General features: G+C 42.1%; 1 protein-coding gene across 1 annotated transcript in view; it reads left to right on the forward strand.

The window, feature by feature from the left end:
• The window catches only part of LOC139657815 (adhesion G protein-coupled receptor L3-like), a 142,635-nt gene that overhangs the window by 62,527 nt on the left and 55,335 nt on the right, over positions 1–24,773 (forward strand). Inside the window, exons 6-9 of the mRNA XM_071535744.1 lie at positions 11,719–12,075; positions 17,044–17,147; positions 20,481–20,666; positions 22,889–22,927. Of these exons, the coding sequence (XP_071391845.1) occupies positions 11,719–12,075; positions 17,044–17,147; positions 20,481–20,666; positions 22,889–22,927 (686 nt within the window). The remainder of the gene's footprint in view (positions 1–11,718; positions 12,076–17,043; positions 17,148–20,480; positions 20,667–22,888; positions 22,928–24,773) is intronic.

The following is a 24,773-nucleotide window of genomic DNA, read 5'->3' on the forward strand; positions in this document are numbered from 1 at the left end:
ATTTGTGTACACTCGCTATATTTTTTGTCCATTTACACTCTACACCACACGGGGGCACATAGAAGACTAAAGAGGCAACCATAACCTATGTAAACCGGAAATAGCAGTGACAAAAACAACAGTACAACAACTGCAACAGTTGTGGTGAAAGAGCAACAAAGGTGGCTTAGGGTGTATGGGGATTTAGAGGCTGTTTGGTATGGATACTGCTCAGCAAGCCGAGCCTCCAAACGATTCATTTTGACCACGAGATGTTAGCGCAGAGATGTAAACAAAGGCAATGGACTGGGAAAGGAAATGGAGACAATTTTCCACAAGGCAACACAAGCAATGATGTGATGTTTTAGACCAATTGCAGACGGTCAGCTAGCGGGGCCTGGTGTCCGGAGAATTTGACTAGTTGGGTCAGCAAGCATCTGAAGCAAATGCACATTTTGTTTTTTTCACAAACTTTTTCTTTTCATTTGTATGAATCTGACGAAATTCGTTTCAGCAGCAAGTACACTGCGGCCTTCAGTGTCATCATCATAGTGCCTGTTAACGCTGCCAGAAAAGCATCGCAGTCTGATCATTTCAGCACAGTTCCACCTGTGCTTCTTCCCCACCCCCACCCTTTCCTCCACCCCCATGGACATGCATGATCTGCCATACCAATGGGGCATGGGATATGGGCAATGGAGCAGGAGAGCCATGCCCAAACCCACAGCTGGGGCCCGGTGCCACATGCAATACCACACGGTCCAGGGCCTAGCACATGCTACAGGGCATTAGGCAGGGGGTTAAGGGAAAGGGTAATGATATCCAGAATGGCCCAAAACATAATGTTTGGACAATTAGCTATCTTCTAGCGCTGACATGAGGAGCCACTGCTGTTCTCGGAGCCTCCATTGAGCTTTGGTTGGTGTCTGATTTATGAATGATGTTGAATGTTTTTGATCTATTTTGGCAGATCTTTCTAAGGTGAATTCATTATTCCTTTGCCCTTTTTTGTATATTGCGGTTGGGAGTTGCTTTCTTCCCTGACCAAAATAATGAGAATGCTGTTTACTGTATGATATTCATGAAAGGAAACCGAGGAAACTTGTTTTTCTGCATTTAGAATAGTCCCCGTAATGATCCTCAGGCTCTGGAAAAGTGTTGACTGTTAACCTGCGGTCTTGTTGCAGTCACTCCGACAGATAGAGAAATGTTTTAGCTAAACAGGTTGTTTTCAAGGACATATGATTCATGCCAAAGAGTGCTTCCATGACAACTGCCATTGATAATTATATTCACTAAATTGGTTACAACATTTTTTTTCTGCATAGACCGCTATTAGCAGGCAGAAATAAAAGCTCTCCTCTCATTGGTATTTTTTTTATGATCAAATTCAATGCAGAATGTGCAGAAGGGCGAGTGAGAAATGAATTGCTCTGTGGTCTTTAAAAAGTGATGAAAAAGCATAAAGAGAAACAAGGAATGAATGAGGGGAAAAACACTTTAAGTGTAGAAAAAAAGGGCTGTGCTTTTATGCCGTGTATTGTGAAGGTCCTTTCCTCCATGGCCAAAGAGCGCTACAAGCAGCACATGGAATATTAGTACATGCTAATAGCAGACAGGAATGTGATGGAAATTGCTTTCCTATTATTATTTTTAAATCAATAATAATAGGTCAAAATTCCTTACATTTTTGAAACATCTCTCATGTCAGTAAATCATACTTTTTTCACCCAAATACCAAATATTACATTTACCACCGATATTGAGTTTGATGAAACCCCACACAATAGGCCACATAGTCCTCTCTATTCTTAATGAATTTTTTCCCCCTTGTTCTCGAACAGGTGGGTAAAACTCCTGAGATCATGCCTACAGTAACATTTGATTCCTTAAGGTTGACCTGAAAAATCACTCATGCCCTCAGCTGTACTAGACTAGCCTCTGTGGTGTCTGCCACAGTGAGCATGAAGCAGCGGTCACAGTGACTCCACAGGCCTATAGAGCACAGGCAGCCACTGCTGTCTGCGGCACTAATATGTTGTCTGAAGGCAGAAATCCACACTTCTTTAGCTGCCTATTCATGTTACGTGAGAGGCAGGCTTTTATGGCTAAAAAAACCTATTTTATTCTATTCAGTATAAATTCCTAGGTACTTGACTGTAAAATGATTGCTATCTACCTGTATGATAAAGCACTTTAAGATTCTCATTGATTTTAATTGTTCAAGTGAACATATGTAAAAGGCTTTTGTACTGAGAACTCTGTTCATAATGTAGAGCAATCAGTGTGGATTAGTGAGTTGATACGTCCCTGTGTGGTATTCCCCTCGCTCACCTTCCAGTGCTTCGTTAGCACCCTGAGACAACCTCTGATTTCTGAATGGGCCACTTGGGGGGAGGAACTTCTGTGATTCTTTTGTCAGCTCATGCTATCCGCATAGAATGGGAGCAGGATATGGCACAGTTGGTGTCATTGATATGCTCACTGTCTGCCGTTCCTGTTATCTTGCCACATGTTGCCATCTGGCCAGGGCAAGGCGCCAACTCTGCTGGGCTGGAGGGAGCCTGAGGCACAGCCGCCGCGACCTTCATGGCAAAACTGGCATGTTTCGGGCACTCTGGCCCATCTTGGCTCTTTTGGAAGTAACTGAGACACGCTAAATTGATTAAGAGTGGCTAAGCGGTAAATGCAGGCTGGCAGAGTCGGTTGGAATAATCCGAGAGTGGCTCAATGTGCTGTTGAAGAACCGTTGACAAACCGCTGTCCTTTGAACTCCATTGCTTCTGCGCTAGTTCTCCAGTATCTGTCTGGCTTTTGATTGGCATACTTTGACATGTTATTATTTGAACTCAACAGTGTCACCCTGCAGTTGCCGCATGTCATTAGAGAACCTTTTTTTCCGATTACAAGGCATGACTGAATGTCTTGCTTTGTAATTCTAACTCTATGCCACTGTTGCAGAAAAACAGTATTTTGCATGCTGCATGAAACCTTCGATTTAGGTGTTGGGGAATGTAGGCCACATGCTTATTTGTAGTCTACATACTTATTACATGCCTAGTGCATCCCTTGCACAGGGTTATTATTTCCAGGGCAAGTGCAATGACAAGACTGGGTCTCGGGGTTTAGGATTACAATTGTGAATTATTTTTCCAACACATGCGCGCACACACACACACTTATTGCGGAACCTTTAATGTCGAAACACAATGGGACTCTGTTAGTAATGCAGCTTTAGATTTTTTGCATGGAAACAGGGAGTGCTTTGTTGGTGCCTTGGAGCTTGTTTGTATGCTCAGAGGCATACTCCATCGTGTATCAGTAATTGGTGATATATTGCATTACTCCCCAGTTAGTGCCCGTTGTGTTTTGCTGCACTTCTTACGGCATCGTATAGCAAATCTTACAGTTACCAAGGAGTAATCATTTTTTCTTGTTATGGAATTTGAATGAAACCTTTGTCAATTTGAGCAGGCAAGCTCATGTTTCAAGTGGTTCAGAATGTGGCATGTCCATTCGCTCTGTGCGATACCCCATTATACATCACATGATTTTGTCTGGAGTCCCTCCTCCTGACTGGCCATCCATCATGGGCCTTGGCAGCTCTACCTTGATCCAGAAATCATACACAGATCACCTGTGTAGTGAGAGGGGTGGCAGGCAATCTCTCAATTAAGGCCAACACCCTATCCATCTCTCCTGACACGCAGAGAGATGGGAAAAGAGAGAGTGAAAAACATGCATAGAGTGAAAATCAGATACTGTCTAATGTGGAATTTTTGGGTGGAGGGAAGGGAATGTTATACATAGGAGTATTTGTTCCTGCATGTGTATAACAAGCAAATGCACTGCATGTTTTCCTCCTGCCTTCTGTCAGGTCGGTGTGTTGAACCAAAAAACTGTCACGTGAAATTTAACAGGCTGGGTGGCACCCAACCCCAAAGCCATTTATTTTGGCCAATCAGCCGAGTAAATCTGATTGGAGGCCTCTGAAGTGTCTTTTACTCTCCCTCTCTCTTTATCACCAGTGTCTGAGTTCTGAGTTCCGCAGAGCTTTGCATTATCCAGTTGGCCCGTTCTACTCTTGGTTGACAGTGTTTTGAAAATCCTTACCCGAGGCTTTTCCCCGTTGGCAAGACCCTGGAAGAGTCTGCCTTTCCTTTTTGTGACTCTGAAATCTCCCCCCTCTCTTCTTCCCTCCCTTCCCCTTCCCCTTCCCTTTCTGTTTGTTCGATGGCGGTTGGACCCGACAGAAACCTGAGAGACTTGGGCTTTGGTTCTGAGAGTAAAAACTGTGATCCTAACACTCCTCATTCCAGATTTGACAGGATCTTGTGAATATGATTTCTTTATAAAGTGTACTACTGCAGTATGTAGTTCTCGTTCTGTATGTATAAACTGCATAAATTGAATGTATGACTTTGAGAGAGAGTATTGTTTGTGCACACATGTAAGCGTGCACATTAGGCAGGAAATGGCACTTGCTTATATGTGTTTTTGTGCCTTTGCGTGTGAAAGCTCCATAAATGCGTGCGTCTGTGGAGTGAATTCACCGCCTCACTGTACTGCATGTGTATGCCACTACAGGCTTTGCTCGCGTCTGCGTTGTCATTTAACTCAACACAGTAAGTGCCTCTCCGGGCCTGTGTCCACGTGTGCATATATATCAGCCCAGTGCATATGCTTCTCCCAGCGACGTGTGACCTCCATAGCTGCCCTCGCTACTCTCAGGGAGAGAGCCGGGGAATGAGGAATTAATTGCCAAACAATGCATAGCTCCCATCCATTACGGTTCTCATCATGTCAGATGATATCGAAGCATTACCGGATGTCTGGCTGCATAATTTACCGCACATACCCCCCCCCCGCCCCCCCTCCCACACACACACACACACACACACATCCCACATCCCGTTGCTCTCTCTGACAGATTTGTGGGTCTGCCACAAAAGGCTCCATTAAATGACAGGAGTTTTATCATCATTTCATACCCCCCACCCCAACCCACCACTCACCACTCCCCTCAGCACAGGGCATGTGTAGCATTTTGGGGGGATCGTATGGCAAAACCATGAGGGACTTGCGCAGGCTGTGTGCAGCTGAGTGAGTCATGCCATAATAAAGCAGGCATTGATTTGGAGAGTGGCTTAGAAGGGGCTGGGTTTACTTCTTCCTGGATATGGATGTAAATATTTCTCATCATAGATAAAACTTGTAGCTCTAGAGGAGCGCATTTGATTCAAAACATGGCGTAAAATAATTCTACCCAAGAGGAAAGGTCTAGTAAAACTTAATGATAATTAATATTAATAAATTGCTATTTACGATATGGAAATTATAAATCATCCATCCTAATCTAAAAACTGCAAGCACCATAACCTCACACTAATATTGGGACATTAGGTGTCTATAGTGAATTGATCACCACTGTTGATTGGTTGCACATAATTGAAGAATTGAATTTGATTTTGAATACATCACTTCAGTGTATATTTTGTAACCATGGTGAATTTGAGGTTTGGTGTCCCAAGTAAGCTTTACTGTGCTGGAAGCCTTCTGTCTTTTTTGATTGATTCCAGTGGAAGTTAAGAAGTGTCCAAAGGGCCAAAACTGGCCTTGGCTTTTGAAACGAAAATGGAAGTCCTTGGAGAGACGGTTCCTCTATGGCTCTCTACTGGCTGGCTGCAGAACAACTTGAAGCTCCGCCCACCTCAGTTTAAGACAGTGGGACCAAGGCCCATTTTCTATGTCGAAATATAAAGCCAATATATGTTTTTAACAAGAATTTATAGTCGCAATAGCTACATATTTTTTGTAATGTCTCCCTTTATATAAGTAGTAGGTTTCTCTCAATATGCGTTCCTGTTTGTGTCATTCGCATTTGACATAATATCTAAAGGCTGAAGTACGGTTCCAAAACAAAATAATGACAAGGACGGAGGATGGATAAAGATCTAGGAAGTTTACTTGCCAAGTGATGATGCATCGGTTGTTGACGTGACGGACGAGAGTGAATGGGAACCAAGGTTCATTGTGACAACGACCCATCACATCCAAACTCCCACGAATTCTTGGATTTGATAATCCAAAAATACAACATGTCAATGCCGATAAATCCCATTTCCCAGGCTTCAACTAGAAAGTAGAGTAGAAAGTGGGTGGGTAACGTCACAGTCACTTTGTCCATTATTTTCTACAGTCTGTGGAAGCGCCCCCAGAAGATGTAACCACGCATAAAGGTTCAAATGCTAAAATTAGGAGGTAATTGGGTTCAACACAAGACTGGTAGAGACACTTTCCATTCAGACGCTTTCTCATTTTTACCCCCGAAAGCCCTTTCCACCTCTTTTGATCTCGAGTCTGCAGAACTTTTCGAGAGCCGACGAGACCACTCTTGGTGCGGAAATGGCAAGTCATATAAACCGGATTCATTTCAAAATAGCATAGGTTCTTTCCTGGAGCGAAGTAGAGGGGGCTTATCTAATTGTGGAAGCCACGAGCCCTGGGATACAGAGAGAGAGGCTAATTAGTTAGAAATGAATGCTTTGAAATGAAGCACAAAGCTCTGTGTGTGGTGGAAACAGGCTTCATGCGTTTTGTGAGGGGGATTTTATGCAATTGAAGCAGAGTGTAAATGATGAGTGGAGCTGGTGCTTCGATGAGAGAGGAATGTGGAGTGCAGAGTGAAGTTTGCTCTTGTCTCTCATGAAGGAAAAGGTCGGATGCTGATTTAGAAACCTTCTTTCCTATTTCTAGGCACATATTGTCCTTTGGCTTAGGAATCGTGAATATCTTAAGGCCTCAAAGCTGGCTATTAGCATTGCTAATTTTTAATCAATGTTTCAATGCCTTTGAGAATGAGATGATTCTTAAATATAGATGAATTACTTTGAGGATTGAGACCTTTGAATTGAATTATTGAATTATTCTCAAACCATGTCTTATATCATTATGCATCTGAACACATCTTAGGTGACGGTGGATATTGCCATTTTTCTCAGGACACAGTTGTAGTTAGGAATATATTTAAATTTATCTCAGATGGAACTTGTACTGTTCAGAGGTTAAACTCACTTTGTGAACATTGAAATAGGAAATACGAAGGCAACAATAAAAAGGGAAGAGTTCACCCATATCATTTGCAGTCATATTTCCAAAGCCCTTTTGTGGTCTTGTTTTTTTTTTTTTTTTTCACCTTGGCCATAACAAAACTCACAGCCAAAATGTTCCTGTAAGGTCACACATGAGTCCCTCCGAGCAGTGCTTAATTTGTAAATGATGAGGTCCCGGAACACCAAGGGGTCGGTGTTCCTTCGAGTCGGTATGGAGGGAAAACATATCCGGAACATATCAAGACAACAAGCGCATTGGAGGCACGGTGGTGCTCAGTGCAGCCATACAGCTTACTGTAGACCTAACAGCCTAAACATTACGAAATGACTGACTATATGACCTTAGAGCTCCGACTACTGCTGATCTATAACAATATTTGATTATTGCATAGGCTACATAATGCTCATTTTGTCCAAAACAATGAGTTTTTACAAACCTGCCCTTCAAGTAGTGGACTAGAGATATAACTGCGCTGTGCACAACATAAAATGCCCACATACTTGGCTGTGAGATATCCTAATCATACATAAACACATCAAGGAAACTGTAATGGCTTCAACCATTTACCAGACAAATTCTGGCTCGAGTAGTAGCAATAAAACGTATCATGGTCATGCCATGCAGCTAGAAGTCGGCCTAAATGCGACACTCAACTGGACTGCGTTGGTTTTGAAATGCCCACATTGATGTGGAGCTTACAGCCCTTCACTCAACCAATTATATTACCAATTATTTCTGGACACTCAACATAACATGCGCAATGTCCCACATATTTAACTGTGGGACTTACAGGTCCACACTCCAAATAATTTATGTTTTAATCTATGCAAATATGAATTTAGATGTTATTGTCCCAGCAGAGAACAGTTTACAAAAAAAACAAAAACACGTTTACCTTGTCTAATTTTCCAAAAATAGTCCACACAGCGGACATATGGACAGACGCTGTCTGACGTTTACCATAACACACTCTGCAGAGCAGCTCACTCCTGTGACGTGATTACTATGCGCTTGTTGCTACTTTCTAATAGGGTAATCACCTGTCTTCATATGGAAATGAGCCAATTCGGTTTTTTGGAAGGGAGGGGAAAGGAAGAGTCAACTATTGGGATTATTACATGGCAGACAAAAAAACCCCAACAACTTTCATGCCACCAGGTGCCAGGTCCACGCAAATAAGTACCGGAATGCAGGTAGTCCAAAACCGCACAAATTCAGCACTGCCTCCGAGCATACCAAAGTCCCCCTCACCTCGTTGGTGCTCTTGAATTCAGGTGGGTGTTTTTCTGTCCTTTTGGATAGAATGAGGAAGCTGGCGAAGCAAAACAAAATGTCCTTGTGTTGTCTCCAAGGCACTACTGTGGCTGCTGTCCGCTACTGATTTTCCTTTTTTCTTTTTTTTTTGTTGGTGTCTCTTGCAAAAAAAATATATAAGTTTGCTCAAGGACACTTTCTTCTTTTCCACTCCTGCTCTCTGTCTCCTGTGTGCTTCTTTGCAAGGATATATAGAATGCTGTGTGTAGACAAAGCCTTCTAAAAAAATAATTTAATAGCAGACTCAACTGGATAATTTGTAAGTATAGTATTACATTCTAGACATGGTACCCGGTGAATTTGAATTGACTTCATGCTGTGATGGCAATTTTCCCCAGCCTTCATATTATCCACAGCATTAAATAAGGTGGTATGATAACGTTTTTATTATTAGTGAATTAGTGGGCTAAATTTATCCCATGGTCTTTGAAGTTCAGAGCCAATGGTAGGTAGATATTTTACCTTTTCGTAGATTCATCGGCACTAAACTTATCCGGCTAAAGACTGATCTGTGTAACAGATAAGGTAACAGATTTGTCCTCAGATGTTTTGCTTTTAATGTGCAAACTGCTTTTTGTTTTATTGTTTGCCATTTCCTTCACAGTCAGGTTAGTTTTCACAAGTAGTCATGAGTTTGAGTTGCATTAGCCTGCATTTTGGGTGGCTAAAGCAGTATGAGCCCTTGGCAAGGACCTGTTACAGTCAAAATAGCTCCTATATCAGCAATCCTGACCAGTACAATAATTCCCTTATCCTAATTGGCCAGTCTGCACACCCTGCTAACCAATGGCTTATCTGGGCCTGTGCACTGTGCACCTTTACTGACCTCAATAGGAGAAGCACATTTCCATGATCAGATTTCCATGATGATCCTATTCTAATGGTCACTTCTACCTTGTGCAGCTGAAGCGCCATTGGCTGATTTCAATTACGGCGAAATTGATGCCGCTTTCCCTCACCAAGTGTTTGTGTGAGATACTAGAGGTTATCATCACTTCTCCTTAAAAATTGATGCATAAATAAGTTCTCTCATGAATAAGTAAATAAAAAGACGGATGTCCTTGAGGATATTTCTCCCTCCCATCTTAATTCCACGTGACCACGGCCGCCAAAGGATCCATTGTGTGGCGGTGGCACAGATTGATGTTAATGTCTAACATTGGTTATAGAATGTTAATGGTGATGTCTTGGCAGCTGGTGGAAATGTTAAATACCTATTTGAGCATTCATGTGGTTTTCATAGGCCTGTAGATGGGTGGTGGTGCCAGTTTACGTTAGTTGATGAGGGTTTGTGTGCATGTGTGTGTGTGTGTGTGTGTGAGTGTGAGTGAGTGTGCATTTGTTTGCATACAGTACATGTGCGCTTTGGAACAGTGTCCACTCCATGTGTTTTGTATTCACCACTACATGTTTATTGCTATATTTTCTTTTTATATGCTTCTTTGTCTTTGCAAAAGATAATTGGAAGTTATAAAAACCGCATTACCGGTTGGTTGAGAATAAAAAGGCTCTGGTGTGCCTTTAGTTCCTATTGTAATTCAATGAGATGCTTGGTAAGGTCCCACTTTATTGATGGAGTGCCTCCACAGGAGTATCCAAGATACCTGCGGATCTTAAAAACACAACAAACTCTTTTTGTTAGCGAGGGAAAACAAATACTTAATCAGCCCGGAGCTCTTGCTGTGGCAACAACCTATTTAATCAACTTTGTTTGTTGTTGAATGCTGTTGAATGCTGAATGCACTGGCTGCTGATAGTGGTATGGTTTGTGTCATTATGGCCTCCGGGGGTCTCTGTGATTCTATAACAGTGGCACTAATTTATTCTGTCTCATTTAGCCACTTTCAAATTTACTATACTGAGAAACTGTCCTATTATAAATTGAATCTCACAGAACTGGAATTCACCACTGATGTTGGTTATCTAGGCTCTGCTGATGTGTGACGTCCATTACACCTGCCACCCTAAAATCGACCCTCATTAAATTTTGTTTTGCTCTGCTTTCATACAAAGATTGGGACCATTTGTCATTTCTGTCATTTTGATTGTATCTCTGCATTAGCCGGAAACAACGCCTACTCAAAATTGCATTTTCGCGATGGCCTAGATTGTGCCTTTGTAAGAAGTGCGCTCTCATGGGAACCTATTTTAAGGGTCTCGAGCAAGACCCTTTTTCCAATGCACATAAGAGTGTGACATATAGAAATGTCAATATAGCATACTGAAGAGCCTTGCCATCATGCAAAACAAACAATAGCAAATGCATCGATGAGAATAAGAGCATAATTCCTCAATGGAGGTATCCCCGTCTTAATGGAACACTTTTTCATTGATAAAGCCCTTCCACTTCCCACTGTTTGCTGATGTGTTATGAAGTATGACCTCTCTCTGTGTCCTCTGCCCCTCTGTGGCTTCGCCAAGTCGGCACATTCATAAAAAGCCTGTCGCTAAATTAATTTGGGGCCCCTATTTTCCAATCATGGGCACAGGGGAAGGGATTTAAAGGGGACAGAAAGGAGGGGTAGATAGGGTGATTGATGAGGGGGTGTCACGGAGGTATGTGTGTTAGTGATGTGCATTTGAGTGGGAAGGGAAGGATTATTGAGTGAGCGTGTGGGTACGTGTTGGTGTGTGTGTGTGTGTGTGTGTGTGTGTGTGTGTGTGTCGGCCTGCCTGCGCGTGTGGGTGTGATGATAGCCCTCGTCCCTAACAGCTCAGGTAAACAGCGCCATTAGCAAGAGCCTCCTGGAGTGTAACCACAGGGAGTACCCACATCCAGGAAATAGCTATCCCAGTTTATCCCAGCTGACCCAGAAATAGCATGCAGCTACATGCTCAGATATTGACTTGCACAGAGGTGCCCTCGTCAACAGCTACATTTAGACTGCACAGCTGGATGTGTGTGTGTGTGTGTGTGTATGTATTAGCTTAGCCAGCGGGGGTCCCAAGCTAGACACCACGCATGCCCATCCAAGTCACACCTGCCAGCCTCAATTGAGCCGCTTTGAACTGTCTTCTCTTAAACTGACACGGGGGATGGAGGGAAAAAGAGAACCCCCCTGTGTATTCTCTTTCTTTTCCTCAGCCGCACCAAAATAAATTTCCCTCTCAGACACAAATGAACTGTGACTGAATAAAAAGAGAGACATTTACTTTGAATCTTCTTTTTTTCTACAACTCTCTATTCTCCTTCCATTCTTGTTGCCATAGTTATTCCTTGCTTAACTTTAAAAAAAAAAAAGCTGAGCTTTATATTTTCACAATCCATTCGTTCACTCTATTTTCTCTTTCCCCTCTTTTCTTCTTCACCAGAGTCTTCCTCCTCTGTAATGGTATTCATGGACACAACGACGACGACAAGAATCACCACTCGACCTACCACTGTTACCATGACGACCACGACAGCCAGCACTACCACTACCACGACCAGGGCGGTCGCCGCAACGACTGCAATTGCTCAGCGGCCGCGGACCACCTCGACAACGGCGGCCCCGGCCCACACGCTGATGGAGGGTTTGGTCCCGGAGGACAACAGCAAGTCGCCACCCTCCTCCAAGCTCCCCAACATCAGGGTGGAGTACTGCAACCCCCTGGTGATGTCGGACATCTCCTGGCCCAAGACCAAGCAGGGCCTGATGGCCAAGATGCCCTGTCCACCTGGGACCATAGGTAATGAAAATTTCTGTTCTTCTAGTGTTTAAGTATTTTAACTTGTCAAGGCCTAATTTTTCTCGCCAGGCAGCTAAAATTCCACAAAATTAGATGCAGCATTTACAATGTAAATTATACTAGTGCAATGCCCGTTCACTTTGAGCCCCGCTGCTGCACAGAGCGCTGTTCGCTTGTTTATTCAAAGTTTATTAATATTGAACGTGTCGTGTGTCCAATCTGACATTGCACGTCCTTGGGTCCCCAGCAATACACCCGCCAAGTGTGAAGTAGATCTGACGAACGGTTCTCGAGATATGCAAAGGACACACATACAGACAGAGATTCCTTGCTTTATAGTTTCATGTTCATAATATATTGAGCTACTATTTTGCCAAAGTCTACACCCAGTGGTTGATCACACATTTATCTGGTCTCATGAGGGTCAGTAGATTATGGTATGGCATTTGTCGGGACCAAACCCTCCATGTATCACACCTTACCCTAAGTGAGTCCACATTTTCTTCTATGGTCTCTCTTGTAGATTTTATCATTATAATGGAGAGCAAAGATCAAGCAAAGATTATCAGACATCCATATTTAAAAAACATCATGGGAGCATTCAAGACCAATATTCCCTCCAAGCTGGTTGGTTTAGTGACCTATGTGTAATAATATATCAAATTGACCAAATATCTTGTCAGTCACCAGTCATTGCTCTGCTTTTCCCTAGAAATGTAGCTGATATAAGGCGGTTTCATAGTTTTGGAGGCGAATAATATTAGATCCAGAGATTTTGGTCTGGTCTGGCAGGATTGTCAGTTAAATATAATCTTTCAACCCACAAGTACACACTGCACCTTACAAATGTGGCATCTATATACAGTATATTGCTGACATAGAATTTTAGTTTGCCAACCCATTGCCATTATTCAGAGGTGGCTATGCTTGCTTCCCTGACCAATTAACAGAGAAGCAGGAACCAGGAAATGCTGGAAATGGTAGTCTGTGGGCACACGGGGGAGAAAAATGCTACTTCAGATTTAGCACATGGAACAGAGTCAGCTGAGGAAGAGCTTTGCTCCGTAAATCTGCTCTCTTCCACAGTCAGATTTCCAAATGGATTCACGCAGTTAAGATGATTAATCCTCCAAAACCTCTCACACTCCTCCATTTAGAACCCGGAACTTTGCTTTTGAAATGTAGGCCTGGATGTTCATTTTTTTTCTTTCCTTCAATCTGTGAGGCTGTCAATATTCTTGTTAGGAGACACGGTCTATTGTGAGGTTTTTCACGCCTGGATGTTGGTTGCTGGTGTGCATTTTGTTTGTGTTTACAGTCCCCCTGCAGCCACTCATTCTCTCCCATCCTCCTCTCCTCCCTCACTCTTTATTCCTGACTCACTGGTGCAAGGCTAAAGATAGCTTAGCGTTGCATCTATATGGAAGCTGGAAACTAAATACACCACATACAGACACACACACACACACACACACACACCATATCTCCCCTCATTTGCTCTCTCACAGGAAACAATTATTGTAATTAATTAGTGGCTAAACACATTTGCGTTGGGTACTTTTAAAAGGCCTGATGCACTTTACATTTTTAAGGGACCAGCTCATTCGATTCTATAATTTCCCCCTCTGTCTGCCATGCGCTCTCTCTGCATATATACTGTCTAAGAATAAGAGGATAAGTTTAAATAGCCTGAAAACTTACATTTAACACGTTTGTGAACGGATTCAACCACAGATCCCATCGTCATTTTGCATTTATATTCTTGGTTTACACTAAAATTAGGAAGTATCTCTCCTAAATGGTATCCCTCCGCTATGTTCCCTTCTATCAATAAAAATGCTGTTCGGCAAAATTCTGTTCTAAAACGTTGGACCCACAGTCAGTTGAAAATCACAGTAGTGGGATCTGTTGTTGAATCTGTTCACAAACGTGTTAAAAGTTTTCAGGCTATTTTTGTGGCCTCATTCAAATGAATGGGAAGTAAAAATCAGAACACTACAAAGTCGTTCGAGCTGCATCCGATCTTGCTGAGTAGTTTATATTCTGGTTTTTATGGCGGTCAAGTGCCAACATTGTAGACTTCTGCTGTCAGCTAGTATTTTTGCATAAAGATAACTCAGTGATACATACAGTAGCCTATTACAAAGCCAAAAGTATAGGTAACGCAAACCAGAGATATTAAAACTATAAAAATGTGCTTCTCTATCATGAACTTTTTATACAGCAAGTCACCCTAGATTGTGGGAATGACATCATATTCCCAAATCTGGCTTGAAGCCTAAAAAATCCGCTCCGAGTTCATTTCATCAATCAGTGCACAGACACACACACACATACACACACTTCATTAATGGGCGACACCGGCACCCGTCGAGACCTCACTAACAGCCGTCATATGGCAAGATAAGAGGGATACATACACCACCTCCTCTCAGCACACTCTTCAAAGCCACTGCTCTTCAGACGACTCTGCCAAGCAGAACACGACTATATGAGTTTCCTCCGCCGCTCTTTGAAAGTTCCTCGAGCTCCCCTTCCATCTAGCTCACTTCACTCCCTGTCATTCTGCCTCTCTCTCTCTCTCTCTCTGTCTCTCGCTCTCTCTCTCTCCCTCCCTCCCTCTCTCTCTCTCTGCCTCCTATCTTTATCCTCTTTCCCTTTCTTGCTCCTTCTCCCACTTCTCAGTCGAGGAAAAATGCAGAGTCCCCCTATCTTATAAACCCATCAAACATAAGGCTGTCCAAGGTGGACTGGGGAAGGAAATTATATGTCAGTCAAACTTTATATCAGTTAATGTTGGTCGTCTCACCCTCCAACCCCCTCCCTCTAACCTACAAGCAAGGGCAGTCTAATGTCAGCATGTTGCCTCGCTGACGTCAGCACGGTAAATATACAACTGAATCATTTGGGGTGTATGGAGGAAAAAGTCCCGGGTCCTCTTGGTTTCATATAATTTTATGGATTCCTTCCAAAACACCATATATCCATAAAAAACAGAGTTTATATTTATTACTCTGTATTTAGATTGCCTCATCACAAGCGTTAATGCAAAATTCCCAAGATACCTACAGTACAGCAGATGATAGATTTAAGACATTTTTGAATGACTCTCTCCTCCTGGCACATTTTTTACAAAATGATTAAAGGATAATTCCAATTATTTTCAACCTGGACCTTATTTTCCTAGTTTTTGCCATCATGACGATTGATTGTGTTCAAACTGTATTACTTCATTGTAGAGTGCTGCTGTCCAATACACACCCATAAGGCCAATGCAAACTCCAACAGTCGAACCCCAAAAGCGATTAAAACACGTATTTTCAACACAATAACACTCTGCAATGGGACCTGCCTACATCTGATTTTCCAATTTCCCATGGCCTGAAACTTCAGTATATAACGGCTTTAGATATGTTATTATAACTAGCGTGAGTTAGTTAGCAAGTTGACCGTTCCAAATATTCTGATGCCACATTGGGAAAAATCATTCACATCAACCTCCTAGTGGTAAATACAAGTAGGATATGTGGGATTTTTTTGCAGCTGATATCTCATATATGCATAACCTGGTGTCACGAATTGCGGAAGTGTGTCAACACATGCAGTAAACATAGCAAGGAATCGACGGATGTCGGCACTCCAAATTATGAGTTATATTCACAATCTTACAATCAACTGTACTCATGAGAAGTAGCCTAAGTAATATATGCAGCATTTTCTTTTACAGTTGATAACCCTAAGTTGATAAATTCATAAATACAAATGATTTTGGATGTTGCCGTTCCAAAACGTGAAGAACGCTTTCAAGCTGAAGCTACAAAATCATGTTCTTCTGCTTCTTCTGATATGATGTGAACACAGCAGAAAACCCGCAGCCAGCAAACTAAACAAGGAAGTGTGTGAGCGCTCCCTGCAGCTGAGCGGCATGTGAAGCTCTACAGTGAAGCAAGCGAACAACTGTCATGATGGCAAAAACTAGGTTGAAAATAACCAGAATTATCCTTTAAGGTGTCAGGTTGGTGTAGGTTGCAGCTGTGTAGGTTGCTGACTGCTGGTTGACCACAATTTGCCACAGTCTTTAATTTTACTCGCCTGCCATCTGTACAGAAACCATGAGGAGACATAGGGGGAAAAAGGAAAAGACACTTACAGTGTTATTACATCATTGGTTGATGTTATCACATTATTCAGCCAAAAAATGGTTACCAAGTTAGCAGTGTTGTAACCAGTGCTGCAGCATAAGTTTAGTTATTAGCAAAATGCTATTACAATATTGTTTCAAGATTTCATTACATTATTGGTTTTGTGTTATCTCTTAAGCTTTATTACATTTACATTATACATATATATGTATATATTTTTTATTTTCTACATGGTGAAATCCAGGGTGCTGACTTTCTTTACAACATTGGAAGAACATGCTTCCACACACACACACACACACACACACACACACACACACCAACCTACATCATTGTCAGCCGAGATGGTTTCACCGAAGCGCCAATAATTGACCTTTTGTAATGAATTCTGCTATGGCGCACTTAATTGGCACCCAGTTTAGTGTATTTTTTATTTAATTATTTTCCTAGAAGTATTTTTTTCCTGGAAGTTGTCTCACACATGCAGACACTGTCTGACTTTTAATAATTAAATACAGACACTGTCTGGGTTACCTCGGTTGGCTTCAAGTGACTCAAAAAGGCAACTTAATTTCAATAACTTGAAGATAAAACCATCCAATTACATTTTGCTGTATCCATTTAATCACTTGACAATTATTTTTTGGGACAAGCATTGCTTGCAGGCTCCACACACACACACACACACACACACACACACACGCACACACACACACACACACACACACTTGCTTGCTTGCTTGCTTACTGACACGGTAATGTCACATGTACCAGTGAATTCCAGAGTATTGTTGTAACTAACCCACTGTGTTTCTTTCGTCTCCAGGAGTGGCCTTGTACACGTGTTTGGGTCCAGAGGGCTACTGGGACCCCCAGGGACCCGACCTCAGCAACTGTACCTCCCCCTGGGTCAACCTCATCAGCCAGAAGGTACCAAGCTCTACCATCCAATACACTGAGCTGAAAATGTGCTGATTTAAAGTGACAGCACACCCAGTTTGGTTTGGGAGGTGTTCTTTTCTTACTTTTTCTGATCAGAAATGATCACACATTTCTCTTTAGAATACAGTCACTGAAAGCAGCATAAAAATGATAGCCTGAAGGACTTGGCATCAAATTAAAATATTATTGTAATGAGTAAGTTTGCTCAGGAGAAAGTGTTTTCATCCAAATGGTGCCCCCTTTTTTGCCTGCTCAAATGAACATTTGCCATGGTTCACGGTGAAAGTCAATACATCTGTTCAAACCAAGGGTACGTGCTGCTTGTCCTCAACGGACTGCAGTTTTTGTGGGTTTCCTTCTTTGTTCTTTGTCCCCCTTTAATTGGTCAATTAATGTCATTGATTAGCCGAAGGCTTAACTCAATAGAAGGCGTGTGTGGGTGCGTGTGTGTGTGTGTGTGTGTGTGTGTGTTGAGGGTGGGCGGTGGGGGTTGAAAACCAATACCACAGCACCACAGTCTCATGGACTGCTGTGGGGAAAAGCTAAATCAGACCATTTTCTGTACCAGGGACTAGTTTTCAAGCCCAAAGGATTTGTATCTCATCCTCTGGCTGCAAGTTACTATGCAAAGCCCCATACAAAGCATTCTGTGTTTAAATCTATAATGGAGCTGAATTGAAAGAGGAGATGGTTATTGGAAGTGAGGAGTAGGGTTCCTGTTTATGATTGGAGGCAATGTTGGAAACGTTCTTCCTGAAACTCACAGGACCCCGAGGCGTGCATGTTATAACACTTATGATCTACTCAGCGGCACAAAGCTCAGCCCATTAAACAAACGGCAGTCTGCAGATACGGATGCAGAATGGCTGTTGGGGAACAAAATAGTAGAGAGAGAGAGAAATGATCAGGTGCATTTCTGTGCAGCACAATGCCATTTGAGCGGTGCAATAAAGACCCACTGCAGGTTGATGTTTTGAGATATTAACTATAGCAAAGTCATTTTGCTGAACTGAATATAGAGTCAGTTCTGCTTTTGCCATGTTGTTGCATGAATTCAACATTCACTGTGTGACTGTAATGTAGAATATTGCCCTTTAAAATCTACACAGAAACCGTTATTCATACCAGTCCACACATTTTTTCTCAACCTACTGCGGGTGACGACCGGATAATGCATGAATTTTTAACAAAAGTGTTATAAATCTTTTTTTAAGCAAATCACACATCAGCACTGTGCCTTGACGCTGTGGAGACAAGGGGATTTTAATGAAGATCAACCTGTCAGAGTTCTGGGATGCCCATCTGGCACTTTTTTTTTTATTTTATATTTTGAGCCACTGTCCTGCATGTGGCATTGCTCATTATCAGATGGTGCGGTAGACAAAGTGAGAAAGGAAGAAGAAGAGAGGGGGAGAGAGAGAGAGAGAGAAATGGCATCAGAGAAGCAGAGACACAGAGAGAAAGCTATTTACCTTGCATCCACAGCTCCCCTCATTAAGAGACAAGGCCAGGTAGGGAAAAGAAGAAAAGGCACGTTCTCTTGCATACACCTCTTTGAAGACCAATTTAAGTGGCGTAATTGGTTTGACTAATAAACTCACAGGCAATGATTGCAGGTGATGCCAGAGTAAATCAAGATGGGCCCTTTTTCACTGGCGGTCTTTCCCACTAATCTATTAATCAAGTGTGAGGTCATGGAGGCTCATCTCATTGCCCCAGTCCCTAAGTTATAGTCTGAGGGTAACTGTCCTATGATATACAGTATCAGACCAAAGGGGCATTGTGCATTAGCTTTAGCTGACTACACATTTAATTTATTTTTATTGCTGAGATTAGGGATGAATGAGAAAAAAGCTCATATCATTTCCATATTGTATTTTGATATAAGGGATAGTGGTAAGGGATATTTGTGCATCATAACTTTGGTGCAATCTGAGTTCTGTTGGTCTTTGATCAAATTATTCACAAATAATTTGCATTTCTATATTCATCAAAGTCCTCCTCTGCCCAGTAAGCATTTTAGCTAGTGTACACATTGTTTTAAAAAATGGCACTGCACTGAAAAGAACTGGGTACAATCCTCAATTACTAGATATTTATTTCAATGGTTGGCTAATAGTGACTCAAAAATTAAAAGCGTCTTGAAGAAGAAATTACAACAAATGGTTGACATGAGTGCCTCTCCAACATCATTAGCCCCCTGCTATGTGGAGATGTACATTGTAATTTGAAAAGCCAGGAGACAGAATTGCGCAAATGACAAAGAAGAGGTTGGCGGGCAAATGAAGAGTCTCATTAGCCAATAAACAGATTCATCCATGGCTGGAAAAGATATATAATTAAATTTCTTCCCCTGTGTGAGAAATGGCAAAACACACACCACGGCTATTGTAAGTGACACAGCATGGTACATGGTGTTGTGTTTGAAATCAGGGGGAATTTTTGTTGAGGAGTGTTGTTACACATACAAGTAAACTGCTTCTGGAGAGTTTGGGAAATATTCATATGAAAGAAGTATAAATGGGACAAAGAGTCAGTAAATAGAAGTGTGGGTGTCAGTCTGCGTGACAGAATGAAAAAGAGACTATGGAAAGAGGAGGGAATTATAAAGGAAAACGTATTAAAGGTTGGCAAAACAAAACAAAACAAAACAAAACATATTTCAGGCCTCAAGTCAACAAAGGGGGAATCATTGATGATTTTCACAAATCCTCACCAGAGCCCGAGACACAGAAATCACATAAGCTTCCAAACGTAAGACGAAATGAATATCAAACAGGCTCTGTCCTTTGTGTATGACATATACACCCCTTCCCCTAAGCTGCTGTGCTACCCATTAGTTTCATAATGGTGAAAGGCTATCTGGGGAAATTCTCTCAATAGTTGATTTCATAATTGCTTCCGGATACAGTATTGGCCCTGGTGTGCTCTCAGTTGAGCACCGTCTCACCACGGTAATTGCTTGCAATACAGTGCAGCAATCAGAGAACATGTATAGGCTAAGCAGCGTTCATTTTAAAGCACCTCACATTTGTATATTGCAATTTTTCATGCTTGCAAAATGTGTAGCTTGTGAATAATGAGTTCACGCCAAAAACAAGACAATAGGGTTGGATTATTGTTCAGCTGTAGCAGAATATTTATAAGCCGATATTTCAGGTTGATATGGGTTTGGGCTCCATTTGGAGATTAAGGACCAGGACATTCAGATGGCTTAATCACGATTTCAATGAGCTCCTTTGTTTTGTTTTATGTTTTTTGTTTTTTTTGTTTTTTTAAGTGAATTTCCAACTATCTTGTGTTTTTTGTCATCTTTTTCAGCTGAAAGCCGGAGAGACAGCTGCAGTCATTGCCAGGGAGTTGGCGGAGCAAACTAAGAGCAATCTTCAGGCGGGAGACATCACCTACACAGTGAAGGCCATGGTTCAGCTGGTGGAGCTGCTGGATGTGCAGCTGAGGAACCTCACCCCAGGTGGCAAAGACAGCGCAGCCCGGAGCCTCAACAAGGTAGTTAGAGAAGCAGTGGTTCTGTTATAAATATCAGTGCCCCCTTATTCTCATCTCCTTCTCTCTTAACAAGTGATCTGACTCAAGCTGACAGGCAGGATAAACATGACCTGCAGGGTTGCCAACCTATTGCTTCGCTTATCCACATTGTTCAGATCAGCATTTGTGAGGGTGCAGACATAAAATTCTATAGAGAATAGAGACAACAGAGAATTCATTATATGGCCATAGAGAGCGCCGTTTTTAGGACCCGAGTTAGCATGTTCGTTCTAACTATAAAACTTTTCTTAATTTCCAAACTGGAGGCCTGTCAAACGACTTCAATCCAGTCAAACCTGAACAGTAGGTATTCTTTTAATGATCCCCTATTCGGCCCAGCACTGTCAGATAAAATGATGTCCACCATTTTCCTGTGGTCTGGTGCATACTAAAAACAGCCCTTCAGTTGCAGCGGATTGAAGACACATCTCTTCCTCTACTATCAGGAATTACACTTTTACTTTGATGTGGTTTAAAAAATTGTATCCATATGTCAGGCTCGTCAAAAGCCCTACATTTGCACCACTTGATTCTTACTAATGGGACAAGGAAATAGATTTCAGTGGGCTGGATCTAAGCTGTGGGAGTGCAGAGTTTTTCATTTTTGCTGAACCCCGAGCTAATGCAATTATTCCCCAATTCACAGCCGGGCACACTAAGGGGCACTCAGGCAAGGCAAGCTAAAATAATACTTTCTGTCTGCGGAGCAGCCGACAGAAAAGCAAACATCAGTGAAATTCAAAATGTCAGCCGTTAATTTGTTGGAGCGGCTTCACTTGTAGTGGAACATGAACACCTGTTCCCAGATAGCTTTTTCGTCCGTTTTTTATTTCATTGCCGCAGCAGACCCAGATGTCCCCATTGAGATTTTAGTGCTAGTTTTCTCCATTGGAGAGGGAGGCAGTAAAGATGGCCAAAAGGGCTCAGAAGAGAACGTGATGCGCAAATTCGCATTGAGGAGCAACTAGAGTTTATAATACCTCTTGAAAAAAGATTTGCAATAAAATACACAACATTCAAGTGAGAGAGAACTGCTGTAGTCTTCACTTTCTCCTGTAATGATGATACTCAAGGAGGAAATCTGGCAAAGAAAAAAAGGTTGACTGGATTGAGAGAAATGACAAGGCCTCTAAACTCAGGATGACTCACTCAGGAACTCGCCTCTAATTTGTCATACTCTGTGCCCTGATATATACTCAAGACTTGCTTCATAGCTCATGGAGGACCTATGGAAAAAATGTCTCTATAGCTTTCTCTCGGGTTTGACTGGCTCATCTGCCTCTCCAAGGAAACGCTGGAGCCCACAGAACTCTTCTTCTCTGCTCTGGCAGTGTATGTTTACCTCCCGAGTTCAATCATTTTGACACAATCTGCAAAGAGCTAAGCGAATTAAAGATTTCTTTGATAGCCAAGCACAATGCACTCCGCCAGCAGACAAAGAGAGGATTGAGTTGGCAAACGGCAAGATCCTTGCCGTTTTCATGATCAAAGGGTAGCTGGCTAACGGTACTAACGGGACCACTTCCAGGAGAGTGGGCTGTGATGTAGAGCAAGAGGCTCCTTTATGGGGAAACGGTACTCTTTGCAGCTAATCTGCATGAGCATTAGCATGGTACCACAACCTAGCTGTTAAGCCACACAGTAGCTTTGTTGGCTAGACTGTTTATTCCTGAATTGATGAGGTAACTTTTACAGAACTCAAAGATCATTCATTCCCCATAACAGCACTTCCTCAAGCTCACTGGATTGACCTGCTAATGTCAGCTGGTCTCAGGTATGCTAAACTGTTTTTAGCATTAACTCTCCCTCCGTGGTGACAGAGGTTTCTAGGTTAAATAGTTCTGCTTAGTTCCCACCTTACTCAAAGGAAAAAAACTGTAACCTTGAAACTGCACTTAAAAGAGTAACAATGTCTCACAGGCCTATTCCCACTTGGCTTGTGTGTCTCATTTCGGTGCTAATTAACACAAGAGTCTCTATGCTATTTTTTCCAAGAAAGGGCATAATTAATGTATATGCTGCTTTTTACACAGTTTATGTAAAATGAGCATTTAATTTGTAAGAGTCTGAGGTGATTTTTTTTTCTCTCTCTCTCTCTCCTCTAAACTCTGTATTTCAAGCCACTGGAATTGTTTGAGTCGTTGACCTTTTGCTAACTCTTACATTTTTCTTTGGGTTTGCAGCTGCAGAAAAGAGAGCGCTCTTGCCGGTTTTATGTTCAGGTATTTGGACCAAATTTCCCTCATGCCTCCTCCCCATTGTTTCATCGTAGCAACTTGGTTGTCATTTTCATTTTTACCATAATAGTTGAAGTTTGATCCTTTGAGGTGAAAAAAAAACAACAAAACATAAGAGAACACTATCAAAGTCAGTTCATCTGTATCCCACATATTATATATCTGGTACGGCAAGTGTTATATCAAAGGGTCAAATTTCATTGGTATCATGTCATTCATGTTGTTCCGTGACTACCATCAATGTCTCAAACCTACCCATTTACTAGTCATATGTCATATCATTTTACCCTGCATGCAATGAGTCATGATGTTTTCCTCCCCCTCAAATGTCTTTGGCTTGAGTATGTGGCTCAACATGAGAATTTCTATTGAAACAAATCTAATGTCTCAATTATTAAAAAACCAAAAAGCACACCTAAAACTATCACCATAGTTGACCTCTATTGCTTTCCACTGAAGCGAAGTGGATAGCAATAGTCAACAATATAACTCTCGGGCGTGCATCCGTAACACACTCCCAGATTTCTGAGCAGACAGATGTGCTTAAGAGGCAAAGAAGTGACCTCATTATACCAGCAAGTCCAAACTCCTAACTACTAACTCAGCCAAAGTCATGGGGTATTATGGCTGTCCCTGATGCATAATGCATACGTGTCCCAATTTATGGGGGTTCTCTCTCTCTCTACTCAGCTACTTCTCGGGCGACCGACTCATTTTGTTATCCCCAGGTTGTCATTTAGCTGTCATCATAGTCACTTCTACCTTGAGGAGAGCACTACGGGATGAGTTGACATCCCTATCTTCCCTGCAGATGGCTTCCATAAAGCTTTACATTAGAGCCAGATGTTGTCTTATGTGTATGCTCTGCAGCACACGTGTTAAGCAACGCCTATTTTGCTTTGATTCCTCTGAGGCATGTTGGCAGTCACTTAAATATGTATAGTCATGTGATTGTGCAAATTACATCAAAGGGGAATGAGGTATGCAGGGCTTAAAGCAAAAAAACATTCTGAGCCTGAAGTGTTCCTGACTGATTTGGGGGTTTGGGGGGGGGGGGGGGGGGGGGGACGTGTGTATCTTCACCAGCTTTCATAAACTTCGTTTCCATATTTCAGCTGTGCTACACTACGGAATCGGTGCTACATTGTGATAGAAAGTAGCTTGCTGTTCATTGGATAAAAAAAAACTTGCTCGCATTGGTAAATGTAAAATATTGCTTTGCTTCGCTGAATATGATTGGATAAAACGCATCAAAAACAAAAACCCACGTGGAGTGAGTTTTTTTTTTTTTTTGTCGAAAATAGTTTGTGAATCTAAAACGTCCATATGCCAGAAATCAGGCACCTGGCCGGAGGTCTTTACGCCCTGAGTATGCGTACGGCTGAGCGTGTTCACATGTGCATATGGGTTTGTGAGTGTGAGAGTTGCTGAACTGCTGTTATTGATTGTGTGCAAACACAGGCTAGAGTTCATTCCAAATCATTATATTGATTTTGAAAACAAAAACAAAAACCTGAGGTTAATTGCTGAATGTTTTGTAAAATGTTTTGCAAGGTTTCATATTCCATAGTGAGTTGTGCCAGCAATCTTCTCACAACAATTACTTTTTTTTTAATTGAAAGTCTTTGGATGTAGACTTCTTGTGTGTGTGTCAGTGTTTGTGTGTGTGTGTGTGTGTGTGTGTGTGTGTGTGTGTGTTTGCACAGTGCTCTGTGTACAGTGTGCATGTATTGTACAGTATTTGTACATAACTGTTGAACTGTGCACCTCCTCCTCTGTTCATCCTCGTCCCCTCGCCGGGCTGACAGATTCAGACAATAGTGAAGTGCTT

The sequence above is a fragment of the Centroberyx affinis genome, unplaced genomic scaffold, assembly GCF_046629955.1.
Source record: "Centroberyx affinis isolate AG114_WGS23_722 - 3 ecotype Tasmania unplaced genomic scaffold, CSIRO-AGI_Caff_v1 ptg002764l_1, whole genome shotgun sequence".
Classification (NCBI taxonomy): Eukaryota; Metazoa; Chordata; class Actinopteri; order Beryciformes; family Berycidae; genus Centroberyx; species Centroberyx affinis.